A 16,836-nucleotide genomic window follows, 5' to 3' on the forward strand; every position below is an offset into this window, starting at 1 on the left:
TTATTCTTCTTTCTTTTTAAATATTTCTGGTAATTTTATTTTTAAAAATTTTTTGTTTGTTCTTTTTAGTTATATATGACAGTTGAAATCAATTTTGATATTTTATACAAACATGGAATGTATCTTATTCTAATTAGGATCCCACTCTTGTGGATGTACATGATGTTGAGAGTCACCATTGTGTATTAGCATATGTACATAGGAGAGTTATGTCAAATTCATTCCACTGTTACTTTTTTTTTAGTAGAGAGAAATAAAATTACCTTAATTCTGATTATATACTTAGGTTTACATTAAGAATTGGATAATGAAAAATAAATTTTTATAAAATAGAGTCCTCAGTTTAGCAAGTCAGATGAAAAGGAAAATAATATGCACAAAATTTTAGAGTGTTTGAGAAACACCTAGTAAACTCTATAGCACCAGATAAGCATTGGTTATTGTGGTTGTAATATTATACTTAATGAATGATTGATTTGACTGAATTTGGAAAATACTCTGGCACTTTTTTTTTCTTTTTTGTATCCAGGAAGGACTTTGATGTCTTTAGCCACATATGAAGTACTTTCCAGGTGGATTAGTATCTGTAATTATGTGTTGATTCCCTCTATCTGCATTGGTTTTAGTTGCTCATAAGAATCTTTGCAAGAGCTGCACACAACATCTTAAAATCATACAATATATTCTCTTCTCTCATAACTCTCCCTCACTTTTTTTTTTACCCCCCAGTAGTGGGAATTGAACCTCAACACCTTGCATGTGCTAGGCAAGCACTCTACCGCTGACACTGAGCTACATCCCCGGCTTTTTTATTTTATTTTGAGACATGATACCTCTGCCCAGGCTGGCTTGAAACTTGTGATCCTCCTGAATCAGTCTGCTGAGTTTCTGGGATTATAGGCATGTACCAGCACACCAGGATCTCACAATATACACTCTAGAACATTGGTCATTAAATTGGGATGTATAAACTCCACAACATTAAAAAAAATACATTGAGGGATCCTAAAGAGAGACTGGAATTTGTATTTCTATTTTTAAATCTAAAAAATAATTAAAATTTACTAATATATTTTTCAACATGCTGTAGAAGTAAAACTTCTAAGCACAGACATTCCCTGAAGGCTAGGACAGGAAGACATGAAAAGCCTGAATATGAGTTTCTGAATTACAGAATTTTAGAGTGTTTGAGAAACACCTAGTAAACTCTACAGCACAATTTTCAATTTCACATAGTTCAAAACTAAAGTTTAAGAAGATTTATAGTGAAAAATGTTCATCTTATTCTTGCCCTAGGGTGGAGGCAGCCCATTCTCACTTCCCCTATTCATGGCTCCTATGATTATTAGTTTCTTGTGATTTCTTTGTGAGTTTTTAGTACACGCATAGCAAAAATAAATGTGTTAAAATTTTCTTCATTCCCCTGTTTTCCACAGACACTAAGACATAGTAGAGGATACTCCCTGTGTGCTTTGTTGAATGCTTCCATACACCTTAAAATGCTTTCTGTAACAGGATAGAGAGAGCTCTGGATGCCCCATGAATTACATGTTTGATTTTCTATTGATGAATGATGTTTAGGTTATCTAATTATTTGCAATCTTTTGCAATTGTGAACCGAACAATAATGAATAACTTGGGGGCATTTGCGATTTCACTTATGTCTTGACTAATTTATTATGTAGATTAACATTAATATACACTATAGTTTATACATAAATATACAGCTATTGGGAGGCATTCTCAAATGATTTTTGGTATTGATAAAGTTGTCTTTACACATTTTACTGGGTATGTATCATTAAGTTTTGAGGAGTATGTACATCCTAGCTCTTTCTTAATGATTTTAAAGTATAGAGTTCATTAGTGTTTAGTACATTCCTACTGTTGTGTATGGATCTCCAGAACTTTTTAAAAATTATTATTATTTTATTTGTTCTACTTTGTTGTACATGACAGCAGAATGCAAATTCAATTCATCATATGCAAATGGAGAGCAACATTTCAGTTCTCTGGTTGTACAAGGTCACACCATTTGTGCAATCATACATGTACCTAGGGTAATGATGTCCATCTCATTCCACCATCTTTCCTACCCCCATAATTCCTCCTAGCCCTCCCCTTTGCTCAATCCAAAGTTCCTCCATTGTTCCCATCTGCCTTCCCCCATCATAGATCAGCATTCACTAATCAGAGAAAACATTTGGCCTTTAGTTTTTTGGGGATTGGCTTACTCTGCTTAGCATAATATTCTCTAGCTCCATCCATTTACCTGTAAATGCCATAATTTAATTCTCTTTTAATGCTGAGTAATATCCAGAATGTTTTCATCTTGTAACACTAAAACCCTATGTACTACGTGTCTCTCCATTGCCTTTTTTTGTAACCACTATTCTACTTTCAGTCTCTATGAATTTGACTCCTTTAGATATCTCATATAAGTGGAATCACATCACATTTGTCTTTTCTGGCTTATTCAATTACCATAATGTCTTCAAGTTTCATCTAGGATTTAACATATATCAAAATTTCCTTCCTTTTAAAGGTTAAATCATATTCCATTGTATGTATATGCATTTTTGTTTATCCATTCATCCAAGATGGATATTTGTGTTATATCCACCTTTTGGCTATTGTGAATAGTGCCTCTATGCACATGACTATGCAAGAGATTTTTAACATTTTAGAAAACATTCCCCAAAATGATACTTATGTCTAATCAAAGGAGAGAATCAAGGAGGGTATTTCTAAATTTAGAAGACAATCCAATGTAATATAATTAGTCTAATATAAATATTAATGTAAACTTGTAAGGCTTATTAACATATGGCATCTGTATATTACTCTGGGAAAATGTAGAAACATTGCATTGATTTTCTATGCTAAAGTCATTTGTTTTCTGGAATGTAGGTGTTGCTGTGGCCGATTGATCCAAGACCATCATGGGATAGACTATGCCTGGACTTGCTCGGCTGTCAAGGGTAATGAAAGTGAACAGTGGTCTGTTGAAAAACATACAATGAAAAGCCCGACAGATACCTTTGGCACTATTAATTTCCAAGACGGAGAGCACACCTACCACTCTAAGGTTTGCTAAAAAGATTAATTTTGACTCATAATGTCAGAGGTTTCAATCCACGGTCACTTGGCCTTGTTGCTTTGGGCCTGTGGTAGCACTGGACATCATGATAGAAGAGGTCTGTTCACCTCATGGAGGGTAGGAAGCAGAGAGAGAGAGATGAGAAGGGCCTGGGGTCCCAACATTCCCCTCAAGGACATGCCCCCAATGAATGACCACTAGGACCCACCTCTGAGAAGGCCTCCCTAATAGTACCTTAGGGTGGCAGCCAAATTTTTAACATGTGGGCCTGTGGAGACACATCTTAACCACAGCACATAGATAGTATTGACAGGCTAGCCATCCTTCAGGTACTTTCTCTTGAGCATGTGAATTCCCTGTTGTTTGAATCACAGGCAGTTTTCCCAGGTAAGCCCACTTCAGGAAAGCTGTGCATCAGCTGTACCCTGGAGTGTGACCAGCAGGTGGATGGATTTGAAACAAAAGTTCATCCTCGTGAATATGTTTTTTTTCTTTTTTTTTTTTTTCAGTCCTGGAGATTGAACTCAGGTGTGCTCTACCACTGAGCTACATCGGCAGCCCTTTCAATTTTATTTTGAGACAGTCTCTCTCTGTGCAGGCTGGCTTTGAACTTATGATCCTCCTGCCTCAGTCTCCCAGTTTCTGGGATTATAGATGTGTGCGACCATGCCCATCTTTGTAGTATTTTATTTTTTCCATATTTTTTGGGGGTGCATTATAGTTGTACTTAATGATGAGATTCGTTGTTACATTTCTGTACATGCACATAATATAGCAATGTAGTTTGGCTAATTTTTGTTATTTTAATATGGCAGCTGTGTCCTAACTTGCAAATTAAATCATGATTATTCTTGGATTCTTTCAATTACATATTTGGTGATAGCTTTCCTATCCCAACATTCAGAAATTCAAAATTTTAATAATGAAATAAGGGATGGTGTATTATGAATTTCAAAGATGAATAGCTACCATTTGCTGGGTGCCATGGCACACATCTATAATCCCAGCAGCCTTGGTGGCTGAGGCAGGAGGATGGATAGTTCAATGACAGCCTCAGCAACTTAGCTAGGCCCTAAGCATATCAGTGACACCCTGTCTCAAAATAAAAAATAAACATGGCTCAGCTGTGGCTGGGTTCAATCCCCAGTTCTCCCCCATCTTGTCCCAATTTCTACCATTCTGGAGGATAGTCTGAGATCCCTACCTGCAGGTATGATTTCTACCTGTGGTTCTTCTGGGTTTCTTATTGCTCTGATTTCATTCTATAAATCTGGACTATTCTTACTGCTTTTTTGACATATACTTGAGGGAGGCAAGCCCATCTCAATATTACAGTATTTGAATGGCTTATATGTGGCTACATTTTCCTGGACAAAGAAGGCCAATTGCGCCATGTAAATCTTAGGCAAAATACAAAATGATCCGGAAGCTATTTGCTGGTTTGGATTTCCCTCATCTTTTATTTTGCTTGCATTGACTATTCAGAGATGACTGTTCTGTGAAAAGAATTTGTTTTGGAAAAGAAAATGTTTTTAGAAGGACATGATGAATAAAGGAAATGATTGGAAGGTTAAAAACTTCATAATAAGTTCTTGTAAGTGCTTCTGAATCTTCTGTTATGTGAATATGTGAAGGGGTCCAGTGGATGTAAAGCCACAGCATTTATGAAGTCACATTTCACCTACTTCTCGCAGCTTTCTGTTACCAGGTTTGCTGAGGTGGTGATTTTGGCTAGTTGTTTGAAGTGTTTCTGCCTCCCCTCAGGCCTTCTGGAGGACAGTGGGGGCCAAGCCTCTAGCCAGAGGAAACTTTCCTACAGTGACTTAGAATTCCCAGAAGGAACTCAAAGGGGGTGCGGGATCTTTTAAAAGTAAATATTTCCAATAAGTGAGGATGAACTTTAAGAGAGATTGTAGACACTTCCTTGCAGGTTTTGGCTATTTGGGTCTCCCTGCTGTGTGCTCATTGTTTCCATGCCTGGTATGTATTTTTCACTGTTTTCTGTTCATGGATATGTGTCTGTCTTCCAGTACATTAGAACTTCTTATGATACCAAACCGGATCATCTATTACATTTAATGTTGAAAGAGTGGAAGATGGAGTTGCCCAAGCTTGTCATCTCTGTCCATGGGGGTCTCCAGAACTTTAAGATGTCCTCTAAGCTTAAAGAGATCTTCAGCCAGGGTTTGGTCAAAGCTGCAGAGACAACAGGAGCATGGATAATAACCGAAGGCATCAACATGGGTAAAGCACGTGTCCATCTGTCTCTCTTCTCTCCCTCCCCTGCTTTCCTTTCTTCTTCCTCCTTCCCTTCCTCCCTGTGCTTTCTCACTGCACAGCAGGCATTATGGATATAATCTCAGGTCTGCAGTGCTCCCAGGACATGTGGTGATGTGAAAGGGAAAGATAAAAAGCCAGTGACTGGAAAATAAGCCCAGCAGAATGACAGACTTTTCCTAGAATGTTTTTATTGTTGTCGAAGTATGCTATTTTAATGTAACTTCAAGTAAACTTCTGGCAAAAAAAGTAGTTTTTCTTGAACTTAAGTTTCTTAAACCAAAACTCTTGAGACCAAGGATTCTCTGCAATAGTAGGGTTCGTTGAGCTATTCCAGATGTTAGCCAGAAGAGGAGCTGGTCCTGGGACAAGTTCTACAACTACCAGCAGCAGGACCAGCACAGTTGGAAATGTGTCCACTGGATACAAGAGTCAAGAGCATTTTTATAATGAAAATTTGGGGAAGGAAAGCATAAATTGTTCATGTTGAATTCACATTAGTGATATATAAGAGGGGTGGGATAATATGAAGGAGAGAAGAACAGTTTACAGAATACCATTGTTCCTGGTTTGGTTGGGGTTAATAGTCTGGAAATTTCATTTGTAAGCATCATGTGGTGACCCCTGATCAGCCACCTGGAGTTTTGAGTCAAGGTTTCAACATACATTCAGGAATGTGAAACAGCCTTTTGTTCCTTTTAGCCTATAGCTGTTAACAGATTAATTTCTCTTATCTCTTCCCACTTCCGTCCTCTGGTCCTTGTAACTAAATTTAGGACATCTTTTAGTGGGGTGTGGTTGTGCATGCCTGTAATGATAAGTGACTCAGAAAGCTGGGGCAGGAGAATTGCAAGTTTGAGACTTGGGCAATTTAGCAAGACTCTGTCTCAGAACAAAAAATAAAAAGGACTGACAATGCAGCTCAATGCTAAATTGTCTCTGGGTTCAATCCCCAGTATCCCACCATCAACAACAACAAAAAAGGACATCACAGAATTTGTCTTTTATCAAGGCTATTGTGAGATTAACAGGAACATCAAACCATACAAATGTGTAGTATGTATAGGTCTAGATAGTAACTAAACTCAGTCATTGTTAAATTCTTAGATATTGGAAACAAATGACATACATAAAATTGCATTGATTATTTTGGGAATGAGTAGACAATTACTTTGTTTTTAAAGACATGATTGTCAATACACTGTCTATATTGACATTTATGTTTAATTAAATTTTATTATTATTATTATTATTATTATTGCAGTTCTGGGGATTGAACCCAGTGATGCTCTTTTTCTGAGCTATATCCCAGTCCTTTTTATTTTTCACTTTGAGGGTCTTGCTAAGTTGCCCAGGCCAGTCTCAAAATTGCCATCTTCCTACCTCAGCCTCTAGAGTTGCTGGGGTTATGAGCATGCGCTAACAACCCTAGCTCGTTGACTTTTTTTTTTTTTTTTTAACCACAGATATAACCCAGGGGGTACTTAACCACTGAGCCACATCCCCTTTGCTCTTTTTATTTTTAATTTTGAGATAGGGTCTTGCTAAGTTGCTGAGGCTGGCTTTGAATTCGCTATTCTCCCACCTCAGCTCCCCCTGAGCCTCACTGCAATCTGACAATCAAGAACCTCATATAGTGGCCTCTGAACCTTATTCCTTTGCATCAGTTTATGAGCATCCTGTACATAAGAATTCTCTAGGGAACTTTAAAAAAAAGCAAAAAAAAAAAAAAAAAAAAACCCCAGAAATAAAAAAGCAGATGCACATGCTCTTCCTCAGATGAATTTGTGGCTTCAAGGGTCTAGCTTCTGAAGTGAATCTAATGTGCAGCTAGGCTTGAGAACAAGTGACTCCCCCAACCCTCATCTCTTACTGATCTGTTGCTAACAGATGGCTTTCCATCTCTCTTTACTCTTCTCTCTTCTGAATCCAAAGTCTCTGATTAAATCATGCCCATCTTTTAGGGCTGACACAAGATGTCAACACATTCATGAAGCAGCATCTGATGTCTCAATTAGAGCTATTTACTTTTATCTCTTAATTCCTATAGCAGTGACTACCTGCAACCTGTGTCTGCTTCACACATTAGCATGAGTCTGTGTAGTAGCTCTCTGCCCTGTGGTGCACCAGAGGCCAGCCTACACTTTTGTCCAAGTATTTAGCAACACATGCTGATTTAACAATTTCTTTTGACTGAAGAGGAATAAAGGAAGAAAATGATAAATAAATTAGCAACAAAAGACCACAAAAAACATAAAAAGCAAAATGAAACAAGGGATTTGGCCTGTCACTAATAGGAATCTGATAGTTTGTCTTGTACATATTATAGATGATTATTGTTTCACATTTTGACATAAACTGAAGCTGGCAGAGTTCTAAGTCCATTGTATGGTACTTATTTTACTTCCTGTAAAAAAAGAGAGTGGGGAGGAGAACTTTTAGAGAGCTCAGAAAAAGGTCGACTTGGAAAAGATAATTTTTTTGTTAAATAACTGCATTACAGGTTTCATTTTACTTATTGCTTTTTAGAAAAGAAAATTTAGGTGAGGGTCACCAAACCTAAAGGAAAGCATAGACAGTAGTGGGAAGATGATTTAAGTAGATTATATGAACAAGAGAGATGATGGGAAATGAGGAGGACTTGCAACTCCTCTAAATAACCATCAGTCTGATTCAACCAGAGCTCCTAAACAGATCTCAGGTCCTACCCCAGACTCATAGAATCAGAATCTGTATTTGAACAACACCTTGGATGATTCTTGCACATTTAAATTTTCTTTTGCACATTTAAATTTGAGAAGCTCTGCTTATGAATGCCTGTCTATCTTGAGACGCTTCTGAACTAAAACTGAACATTTTTTTTGGCACGGCTATTTGACAATTACTGAGTTGAATGCCACCAGCCTTCAAGATCTACTAGGTCTAGAACATCTGGGTAGGTGTGGATGAAAGACAAGCAGTGTGGCCCTAGGTGAGGGACACAGGTGGGCTGTGACAGCAGACAAAAAGCAACTGATTAGAATTTGATGCTGACAGGGTTAAAAAGAAAGTTTGAGGAAAAGGAAAGGGAGGATGAATTCTGTTTTGAACTGAGGGCCCCTTTTGGATGAGGATACAGCCCATGGATTGGTCTTCAGCAAGGCAGCAGTGGCACTTCATCATGAGAATCACAGAAAGAGATCAACGCAAGTGTAGAGAGAAGTGATAAGGTCGCTGGCTGCAGTGTGTGCCATGTGGCAGGGCTCAGGGACAGTAAGGGAGACTGGAGCCAGATTGGGTGCTGTGTTCATGGGCTGGCATTATTCTCTGTGTGGCAAAGGGCTCTTGAAGGGTTTTGAACCAGAGAATGGATAGGGGAATGATATGGTCAGATTGAATTTTGCAGAGACTCTCAACAGAGTATTTGTACTAGGATAGCAGGTGGGTTTCTTAAAACACCACCACCACCAAAAATAACTGTATGGTATTGCTACCCTAAACCAGGCCAAACTTCTGGAATCAAAATGTCTATTGGGATGGATAGCTCCACAGTTGATATACAAGTGTTCCTGAAGTTCAGAACCCAGGTTCTACAGATGAATCTGGCAGAGTTTTAATGGATCGAGGGAGAAGATGCCAGAGATAAGAAAGTGATTTAGGTGCTCTGCAATAGATCCATGAAATATGAAGGTGTCTTTCTTAGTCTGTTTGTGATGTTATAGCAGGATGCCGACATTAGTAATTTATAAAGAACAGAGCTTATTCTCTCACTTTTTTGGCTGGGAAGTTCAAGATCAAGGGACCAACATCTGATAGTGGATTCTCTGGCTTGTTTACTCACTGTTGAAAGGTGGAAGGGCAAGAGAGAACAAACCCATACTCAGAAACCCCTTTGTGTATCATAAATCCATTTATGAGGATGAAACCCTCATGACCTAAACAATTCCCCAAAGTCCCTGTTTCAGACACTGCTGCATTGAGGACTAAAGTTCCAGTGCATAAATTTTAAAAGGGGACACATTCAAACCATATCAGCAGGTTTTTTCCTCTCTGTGCTAATGACATATGTAAAGTCATTAGCATACATAAGGAAGACTGTCTTAAGATGCAGTGTTGTAACTAAAGGTCAGAGTCAAAGTCAAAGGACTACTTATTGTATGATTCCAACTATGTGACCATCTGGAAAAGGCAACTATGGAAAGAAAGATCAGTAGAAAGAAGATCAGTGATGTCCAGGGCTTAGCAGAGAGGAGGGATGAATATTCAATGCACAGAAAAATTTCAGGGCAGGAAAAATATTATGTATGATACTACAGTGGTAAATAGGTGTCATTATACATTCGTCAAAACTCATAGAATATATGACCCCAAGAATGAACCCCAATGTAAACTGTACCTCTGGTTGGTAATTGATTATAACAAAATGTATCACTCTAGTGGGGGTTGTTAGTGGGAGAAGTTATGTTTGTGAGATGGCAGTGGGCATAGGGGAATTTCTGTACTTTATGTTCGAACTAAAACTGCTCTAAAAATAAAGACTTATTTTTTTTTAAAGAGTCAGATTATCTAAATTGGAATCTTAGCTCTACAAATTGCCAGCTCTATAACCTTGGGCAAATTATTTGACCTCTCTGTGCCACCATTTTTGTCTATAAAATGGACTAAAAAAAAAATCCTAACATGTAAATACTTGTAAAGTAGTTAACACTTGCTGAAATCTTATCATGTTCTGGAAAGGGGTGGCTACTATAAATATTATTATTAACTCCAGGAGATCAAAAATTAATGTACTATTTCTTAATGTATTCTCTCTGAATTATTTGTGTATATGAAGCTATTAAAATAGTTTGCCTTAATGAAGCCAGGGATACATCTGCAGGGTGTTTTGCTGAGATTTTAGAGAAGATTAGAGATAAAGACATATAGAACATTCATGATATCAGGGCTGGACTTGCTGAGAAAGGACAATGCACAGAACATTCTGGTCATTCAGCAGGCTCAGAGCTGAGATTGTAGGCAGAAATTGCCCAAAAGGAGAGGGAAATTCTTTAGGTACAGAGGTCAGTGATAAGAGAAAAAGGTGTCAGGAGAGAATAGGGGAAAATGAGATACCAGAAGTCAATTCCACTGTGCCAGCAACTTTCCTTAAGAATAACCTTTTGCATTATCTGTATCTATTTGACTCTGTTTTATGTGATTTGTGAGTTAAAATTTGACTTCTGAACTGTTTGTCCCTAGGAGTGTCCAAGCATGTTGGAGATGCCCTAAAAGCCCATTCCTCTAAGTCCTTGAGGAAAATCTGGACTGTTGGAATCCCTCCTTGGGGTGTCATTGAGAATCAGAGAGATCTCATTGGAAAAGATGTAAGTAGACAATCCTTTCATAGCAAAAGGAAATAAGTGTAAATTCAAATTGCCCATGTAACACTGCAGCTAGGTGTCTAATAGTCCCCTCAAATGTAGTAAATATATCCCCAGCCAATTTCTGCCTTCCTCCTACATCCCTCATCCTATTTTATTCTTTTACTTTTTTATACTTTAGTATTAGGATTGAATCCAGGGGTGCTCTACCACTGAGTTACACCCCCAGCCCTTTTTATTTCATTTTTTGAGACACATTCTCCTTCAATTGCTCAGGCTAGCCTTAATCTTGTGATCCTCCTGCTTCAGCTTCCCAAATGGCTGGGATTATAGGCATGTACCCCAAATTCAGCCTTCATTCTGTTTCAGAAAATGACAATTCCATCTTTGCAGTTGTTCAAGCCAAAAACCCCAGATGAATTCCAGAATGAGCTCTTTGTCTCATGCCTGAGACCTGATCCATCAGTAAACTACTTGAGCTCCACTTTTGAAATATGCTGAAAAACCTGACCTCTTTTCATTATCTTCACTGTTAGTGACCAGGTCTAAATGACCTTATGATGCTAAATAATTGTAATAGTCTTCCTTCTTCTTATTGTTTTCTCCTATTACAGTCTAGTCTCAACACAGTAGCCAGAATGTTACTGGTAAAATCGAAATCAAATCATGCTATTCCTCTTTGCAAAACTCCTCAATGGTTACTGCAAATAGCCAATATATCTGGAATGGTTTGCATGTAGTGAAACAAGACAGATTCTTAATTTGGCTCTTGCTAGTTCTTTTCTCTTATTTCATATTACTCTCTGCTTCATTCATTCTTATGTATTGATTTTTTGATCCTATCTATGTGTTTATATTAGGAGGGAATGGATGTGTCTATTTATAAAGCTTTTTTTTAGTAAGATTATTGGTATTAGAAAAGATATAAAGAAGAAAGAAAGATAACTATTGTTAATATTTTGGTGTGTTATGATTCCAGAATTTTTCTCTGAATGTGCCTATCTATGTTTTTAAAAATTGCCTTTAAAAAGTAACAAAATAAACTCACTGCTATGCTTTTTAAAAATTTAACTATTTAGTATAGTTATTTCTCTATGTTAATCAATGTAGTCATGTTTATGGTGTATTTTAACACTTATTTTGGAAATTTTCAAACGCATTAAACAGTAGAGATATTAGAAGAGTGAAGTCTTGTGTACTCTTTCTTAGCTGCAATAGTTATCAACTCACTCCTAATTTTGTCTCCTCTATGTCCTTATCTATTGCCAACCAACCCTCTCTGTTTTTTTTTTTGTTTTTTTTTTTTCTTTCTTGGTAATAGGGATTGAACTCAGGGGCACTTGACCACTGAGCCACATCCCCATTCCTGTTTTCTTTTTTTTTTTTTTTAATATATTTTATTTAGAGACCAGGTCTCACTGAGTTGCTTAGCACCTTGCTTTTGCTGAGGCTGGCTTTGAACTCATGATCCTCTTGCCTCAGCCTCCCAAGCTGCTGAGATAACAGGCTTGTGCCACTGTACCCGGTGCAATCCTTTCTGTTATTTCTAAGCAAATTCCAGACATCAGATAATTTCATCTGTAAACATTTCAGTCAGCATTTCTCCCTCCCTTCCTTCCTTCCTTCCTTCCTTCCTTCCTTCCTTCCTTCCTTCCTTCCTTCCTTCCTTCCTTCCTTCCTTCCTTCCTTCCTTTCTTTCTCTTTCCCTCCTCCTCCTCCTCCTCCTCCTCCCCCTCCTCCTCCTCCCCTCTTCCCCTCCCCCTCCCCCCTCCCTCCTCCTCCTCCTCCTCCTTTCTTCTTCTTCCCTGGCAATTAAACCCAGAGGTACTTTACCACTGAGTTAAGTCCCAAGCCCTTTTTATTTTTTATTTTGAGATGAAGTCTCACTAAGTTGCTAAGGGCCTTACTAAGTTGCTGAGACTGGCCTAGAATTTGTGATCTTTCTGCCTTAGCCTCCCAAGTAGCTGGGATTACAGGTATGTGCCACAACCTTTGGCTCTGTAGGCATATTTTTTTAAGTTGTAGTTGGACCCAATACCTTTATTTTATTTATTTATTTTTATGGTGCTTAGGATCGAACCCAGGGTCTTGCACATGTGAGGCGGGCGCTCTACTGCTGAGCCACAACCCCAGCCCTCAGTAGGCATTTTTAAAGTGTATGAACAATTTAAAAATTACAATGCTGTTATCATGACTAAAAACTTAATAATTCCTGAGTGTCATTAACTATTATATTTTGTCAAGTTTTTCATTACCTCATAGTTAATTGTTTGATTTCATCATTCAAAAATGTTCTATACATTATGATCAGTTAATAGGTCTCTTGCTCCACATTTTTTGTCTTTCCTTTTTTTTTGGTACTGGAGATTGAAACCAATCCAGAGATGCTCTACCACTGAGCTACATCTCCACATCCCCCTTCTAATCTTTTTTATTTTGAGAGAGGGTCTCACTAAGTTGCTCAGGCTGGCCTTGGACTTGGGATCCTCCTGCCTCAGCCTACTGAGTCATTGGGATTATAGGTGTGTGCCTATAATCCATGCCTGGTTTGATTCACTTTTCCCCATTCTTGTAATTCATCTCTTTTTTTCCCCCTTCAATTTGTTTGTTGAAGAACTTGGGTCATTTTTTCTGAAGAGTTTCTCACAGTTTGGATTTTCCAGATTTAACCTTTTGTAGCAGACTTATGTTTCCTTGTTTCTTGTCTTCCTTGTAAATTGGTAGTTTGGTCAAGAATAACAATCAGACTTGGATTCTTTCTGTTCAGGTTTATGTTATGGGAGGTGTGTCCTTCTGCTGTAACCTTTGATCACCTGTCTTTTCTTGGTTTTAGCAGTCATCATCTAGATTCATTATTTCAATAAGGTTGCAAATGCTTATTCAAAATAATGGGATGATTATTTACCATCCTCCAAAGGTGAAACTTACTTTTTCTTTAAATTCATGAATTTAAACCTATATATTTCACTATGCTAGTCATTATTGTTAGAATTTTTTTTTCTTCATTGTACTGGGGATTCAACCAGAGGTGCTCAACCACTGAGCATTACACCCTCATCCTTTTTATTTTGAAACAGGGTCTTGCTGAGTTGCCCCACTTGGCTTCAAACTTGTGATCCTCCTGCTTTGGCTTCCTGAGTTGTTGGGATTATAAACATATGCTGTCACCATGCCTGGCTATATAGTATTTTTTTAATCATACTTAAATTGCTCCATTTTGTCTAGAAGAGGCTTTTAGTATCTTGTTGAGTCCCTTTGCTCAATTCTTTCATCTCATAACTTTCTTGCTTTTTTTAAGATGAAAAAATATTCTGGGATTATTGTGTATAAGTTTTGTTCCCTAGAGATACTGCTGTTTGCTTTCAGTGGGGCATAGTGTTGGGGGACCACAGTTTGGGGCCACGGGTGCCTTTTCATTTTTCTTACCTGATAGTGTTCTACTATATTATAGTTAATTATTCCTCTATGATTCCCCTTTCTTTCTCACTTTTATAGGCATTATTAATATTGTGTGAGATATACAAATCTTTGGTACTGCCTTGCTTGTTTCCTTAGAAATTGTTCTCAAAGAGCAGGGCTTGGTTCAGTTGCTGTGTATATTTAAAAACATGAAAGGTTGTCTTACATGAAATTGGTAAAGAAGTGGTGATTGTTCAAAATGTACCAAGGGGGTATGTGAGTGCCCAAGTGTCCTGTTCCTTGGCCAATTAGGAATCTTCTGTGTTTAAGACTTTTTTTCCCCATTCTTACAGGTATAAAGTCATACCCAACTGTTCTTATTTACATTTATCTGGTTGCTAGTGAGGTTCAGTGTCTCTTCACGTAGTTTTTTATTTATAGCCTAGTAATACATCTGTCATGTATATTACATTTCTCTCAAATTTTATTTTATATTATTTATGAGGTTTTTTTCCATAAATATAAGATATATAGTAATTCTGCCAGTCATTTTCCTTTAGGTTTCTGGTCATGTTTCACAATTATAAAGGTGACTTTTTAAAAAAATTTGTTGTTTCTTTTTAGTTTTACATGACAGTAGAATCCATTTTGATACAATTAGAGCCTAATGTTAGCAAAATTCATAGTTCTTTTTATACCCATTATTTCTTTGAAGGCTCATGGCAATACTCCAAAGTAGAAATTATCCTTGTTCTCATACATGAGGAAAATAAGCCTGAGAAAGGAAGCAGGAGTAACCCAGGGTTAAGGTCAGCAGGAACTTTAACTTGGTCTTTCTGATTAAATACCATGTCCATACATCTAAAAGCAAATAAGAATTGGAGCTGCTCAAAGGGGTGTTCATAAATGTTAAAAAGACCTTAAGTTTTTTTTTTTTGTACCAGGGGTTGAACCCAGAGGTGCTTAGCCACTGAGCCACATCCCCAGGATTTTTCATTTTTTATTTTGACACAGGGTCTCTTTAAGTTGCTTGGGGCCTCACTATATTCCTGAGGCTGGCTTTGAACTTTCGAACCTCCTGCCTCAGCCTGCTCAGCTGCTAGGATTACAGGCGTGTGCCACCACAACCAGCTGACGTTGATATTTTTTATCAAATAAAATGCCAATTGACTGGTTGATTGTTACCTCTCACTTCATTTGGAATACTAGAAAAAATCAGCGGCACAATATTATTCTGTAATAGATCTACTGAGAGATAGCGTGATTTGTATAGTGGTGCCAATTCTTGAACTGTTTTTTCATGGTCTGAAACAAGGTGAATATGGAAGTGGAAAATAAATATTTAGAACATTTTTAGCAATGCAACTGTGCTGAGGTATCTAAGTGTTTGGTGGGTGTGCTGACTATGGTGTGTGTGTGTGTGTTTGAACTTGTGTTATGAGGCTCACATACAATGGGCTGCATAGTAGTCGTGCATGATAAGAGCACATTGGTATTTTATTGGCCCATAAGAAAGGGTAAATTTAAAAATTTGATCTCTCTCCCCAGAGAATTTGAGAAGCACTGTTCCAAGTAGCAGGTAATAGTTTTTAAACTTGACAGCTGCTCTGTTAGTGCATAGAACAGCTGAGCCTGGGGAAGTTGAACTCTGACCCTCTCTTGTCCTTGCTGTCCTTCAGGTGGTGTGCATGTACCAGACTCTGGGTAACCCCCTCAGCAAGCTCACCACACTCAACTGCATGCACGCGCACTTCATCCTGTCCGATGATGGGACTGTGGGCAAGTATGGAAATGAAATGAAGCTCAGGAGGAACCTGGAGAAGCACCTCTCTCTGCAGAAGATACACAGTCGTGAGTTTTGTCAGGGCTCAGCTGACAGGTCTGCCTGGGGGCCTGCTGATGAGCCCAGTCCAAGCCAGCCCCTGCCTTCGAGCAGCCAGAGAGCCAGAAAGGGAGTGCAAGATAGTGCAGAATTGTGGGTGACAGTGGAAAAGAGGATCACAAATTAGGGGGACAGTATAGCCAGGAGAAGGAAGTTTCATGGAACAATGGAGACACTAGGAAGGCCTCCAGGAGTCCATAGAGTTGGGTAATTGGAGTTTGGGAAGAGGGAGGGTTTCCACAGGAAGACAATAAGGAGACAAGCCTTAGAGGAGCAGGGGTCAAGGAAGACTATGTTTCATATGTGTGTGTGTGAGTCGGGGGGGTAGAGCTCAGGCATGGATGTGGTTCAGACCTGACAGGGCTTTTAGAAAGTAGGGCGTGGAAGGTGTCAGGTTTGTGTGGTGCTAACAGTGGTGCTTCAGATGGCCATTTTGGGCTGCTGTGTTTAAGGAGCCCAGAGCTTGTGCAGGGCAGCCGTAGCTCAGTGGCTGACACTTCTCTAGCATGCATGAGACCCTGGGTATGATTCATTTTGGTGGCATCTGTGGAGTGGGAGTCTTTGGGCAGTGAGGAGGGCTTCTTTATAGAGAGGAGGAGGGCTGGATGCTGGCTGGAGAGATGGAAACTTTTTTGGTCCATCAGGAGCAGCAGAAGGTGGCCTTTGCTTCTTGTGATGAATTAAATCTTCCACACAATATTTCTACCTTCTGGGACAGGCCAGAAGCTTCTCCAGGAAGCTTCAATTCTGTTCAACCTTTGAGTGTTGGCTGAAAATACTGAAAGTCCTTTTAGTTTTTTGCCTTGACACCCTGAGACAGTAGGAAGCAGTGAGGTTAG

The 16,836-nt window shown here is 38.5% G+C and overlaps 1 protein-coding gene across 2 annotated transcripts in view; it reads left to right on the plus strand.

The window, feature by feature from the left end:
* Positions 1-16,836, plus strand: part of Trpm6 (transient receptor potential cation channel subfamily M member 6) — a 136,255-nt gene that overhangs the window by 23,074 nt on the left and 96,345 nt on the right. For both annotated transcript variants that reach the window (XM_078047489.1, XM_078047488.1), the window contains exons 4-7: positions 2,911-3,088; positions 5,131-5,344; positions 10,595-10,719; positions 15,795-15,966. In XM_078047489.1, coding sequence (XP_077903615.1) covers positions 2,911-3,088; positions 5,131-5,344; positions 10,595-10,719; positions 15,795-15,966 — 689 coding nt within the window. The remainder of the gene's footprint in view (positions 1-2,910; positions 3,089-5,130; positions 5,345-10,594; positions 10,720-15,794; positions 15,967-16,836) is intronic.

Source organism: Ictidomys tridecemlineatus, chromosome 4, assembly GCF_052094955.1.
Source record: "Ictidomys tridecemlineatus isolate mIctTri1 chromosome 4, mIctTri1.hap1, whole genome shotgun sequence".
In the NCBI taxonomy this organism is placed as follows: Eukaryota; Metazoa; Chordata; class Mammalia; order Rodentia; family Sciuridae; genus Ictidomys; species Ictidomys tridecemlineatus.